Source organism: Caenorhabditis briggsae, assembly GCF_000004555.2.
Source record: "Caenorhabditis briggsae complete genome, chrIII, whole genome shotgun sequence".
Taxonomy (NCBI): Eukaryota; Metazoa; Nematoda; class Chromadorea; order Rhabditida; family Rhabditidae; genus Caenorhabditis; species Caenorhabditis briggsae.
The window spans coordinates 11,514,275-11,517,135 of NC_013490.2; the positions used below are offsets into that span (position 1 = coordinate 11,514,275).

The 2,861-nt window shown below is 36.2% G+C and overlaps 1 protein-coding gene across 1 annotated transcript; it reads left to right on the top strand.

Moving 5' to 3' along the window:
* Positions 1 to 395: 395 nt before the first annotated feature.
* CBG20184 lies at positions 396 to 605 on the top strand (the record flags this gene model as incomplete). Its single annotated transcript, XM_002642506.1, has 1 exon — positions 396 to 605. The coding sequence occupies one exon, from the start codon at positions 396 to 398 to the stop codon at positions 603 to 605; it is 210 nt and encodes a 69-aa protein (XP_002642552.1).
* Between the last annotated feature and the right edge of the window lie 2,256 nt (positions 606 to 2,861).

Below are 2,861 nucleotides of genomic sequence, written 5' to 3' on the forward strand. Positions count from 1 at the left end.
GAAGAAGAGAACGTTGTTGGCAACAGCAAAATTTGGTTAAGGCGGGACTAGTGGAATGGGATTTCCCAAATTTCCCAAAGGTAGATGACGTTGAAGAAGATTCCAAAAAACAGTAAATGCGCTCCATTGGACTTCAAAAGCAACGGGAATTAATTTTGTTTGTTGCCATTTTGAAAAAAGGGCTCTTACTCAATTATCTGCCTGCTTCTCCTTTTTTCCCTTCTTTATATACAACAGTCCCTATATGGACCCCCGGCGAATCATCCAAAGACTAAAAATTGTGAAGTAAAAAAGTTTTTCCATTTTTTTTGCTTCAGAAAAAATGGTGAGGAAAGAACCAATTAGCTCTCTCTCCACAGAAGAAGACGTGTCATTGCACACGTCTTCTGGAGACGATGATGATGATGATGATCTTTAGAAGACGTGAGGAAAAACTTGTCGTCGCTCCAGAAGACGTGATGGAAAAGGAGAGAGAAAAATGGGACGACAAGTTCTATTATGAATATGGATATTTCGATGGGATGTGTTTGAGCAGGAGAAGAAGAAGAAGAAGAGCACAGCTACACACGTATAAAAGGAAATTGGAGAAGTGTCAGAGGAATTGAGAGTGAGTTTGTGTGCAAAGAGCAAAGGTACTACAAAGATTAGAATTCCAGAAAAAAAATCTAAAACATCGAATAATAATCGTTCAATGGCAGGCTGTTCGCTGGACATTTTACTCTCTTAACTTTGACCCAATTTATCTCGGCTCCAGTATGAGATATCAAAAAAATGTCTGACTAATAAAATATTGCTGACATCATGATAAAAATTCTATCAATTGACTATTTTTTAGTATCTCTCACAGAAACCGAGAATTTTTAATTTTGGGAATTTGTGAAGTAGAATCTCAGAAAGTCGGAAACACGGAAACTCGAAAATCCGAAATTTCAGAAATTATGAGTTTTGAAATGAAGTATTTTAATATAAAAATCGTTGAGTTCTAGAATCGCAGTTCCGAAAATTCAGGACTCCTGAATTTTGAAACTTCTGACAAAATTATAAGTTGTCAAATTTCAAGATATTCGGGAATTCAGGAAAATTATTAGTTCTACAAATTTGGAAATTTTTAACAGTTCTTGTATCAACTAAGACAAATTTCTGATCTACATTTCTGATTTATCTGTCCAAGCCCAAACTCAATCGGTTAGGCTGTTGTAAGCGGGAGCCAGAAGGTTTAGCCCCGAAGGCGCATAAGCAGACTGTCACTCCAGTTTATGAAAGTTGACAACACAATCCAACTAAAACTTCCTCTTCTGATTCTCTCCGATTTGGAGATTCAAACGTTTTTAGTGAAACCAGGAGATTGTAGCCGCCGACAGGCGGCGGAAATCGATTGGTTCTTTCAAAAATTGATAAAAATCAAAGCGTCAAGAATAGTTAAATAATGAAAAAAAAAAGATTTTAAGATATCTAAATGGGGATCAAGACATTTATTCAGGCAGGGTTGAATCGATGAACAAACCTGACAACTTAAAAGGCGCATAACTAAGCCGAAACTTGGAATTTCTATAAAAGATAAATATCAAAATGTAGAACTTTACAAGAGCTTCAATATGGTATGTAATTCAACTATTTTTACATTTCGAGTTTAGGACCAGAAGCCGCCAAAATGCTGAGTGGGTGAAGTCGACCCAATTGGCCCCAACCTGTTTCACGACCTCTGGCTCGAAATTCAGAATTCGAATATATTGGTATTTGATATCACTTTGTGGATCTTGCTGTGTTCTACATTTTACTTTTTAAGTCAAACAGAAATTCTAAGTTTGAACAGAGTTATGCGCTGAAATGGATAAAGACGGAAATCTCCAATTTTACAAAGACAAAGTTCAATTTAAGAAGTCCAAATCGGGGAAAAGTAGAACCAAATCGAACCAAACTAATACAATTTAAAGAGACAGACTCTCTGCGCACTTGGTGCCGTCCGCCTTCTGGGAAGTCTCCGTTTCCCGAAAAAGTCACACACCGGAAGAACAAAAAGAAGTGGGGAAGAACCCAAAACACTTGACACACACCCAGAAGACTCTCTTCTTTCCCAAGAAGCAGAATCGCAAATCAGTTTGGAATCCTCACGATATCGAGAACCCCATTGACGTCATTTTGGAATTTCAGCAAAAACCATTTTCCATTTTTTTTGGAAACTTTTTTTTTTGGGAAAGACAACCTTATAACCCCAAAAATTGGAAAAAATCGCGTACCGCTCTCATCTCTGATCGTCGTCACGTCTTCTGGAATTCAGTCTTCTTGGGTCTGACGTCTTCGGCAGGTAGCAGCAATTTCTCGTTTAGTTACGCCCTCCGCCCGTCTCGTGCATCTGGAAAAAATAGATTATTGTAGGAATATATAACTGAAGGCGAGAAGAAAAAATAAGGGAAAATAGCACATTGAACTTTGATTTCAACTATCTCGATTTCTAGAAAAGATATCAAAAAGTGCTCAACTGATAAAATATTGGTTATTTTATGGCAATCATTTTATCAGTTGACATATTTTTGATATCTTTTGAAGGAACCGAGATAATTAAGCTCAAAAAGAAAGTACGGTAGTGATAAAATAGATAGTCTTTGACCGTTATCTTTGTTCCAATTCCTCTCGGTTACTGTGAAAGATATCGAAAAATGGTCAAATAATAAAATATTACAGACATTATGATAAAAATTTTTATCAGTAGATCACTTTTTGAAAAAGCTGACAGGAACCGAGATAAAATGTGTCCAATTAGGCGTTATGGGAGCTTTAAATTTGCAAGTCGAATATTTTCATTATTAAAATTGTTAGAAAGACCGTTTCAACCAAATTTTTTAAATTTTGAATAGTTAGAA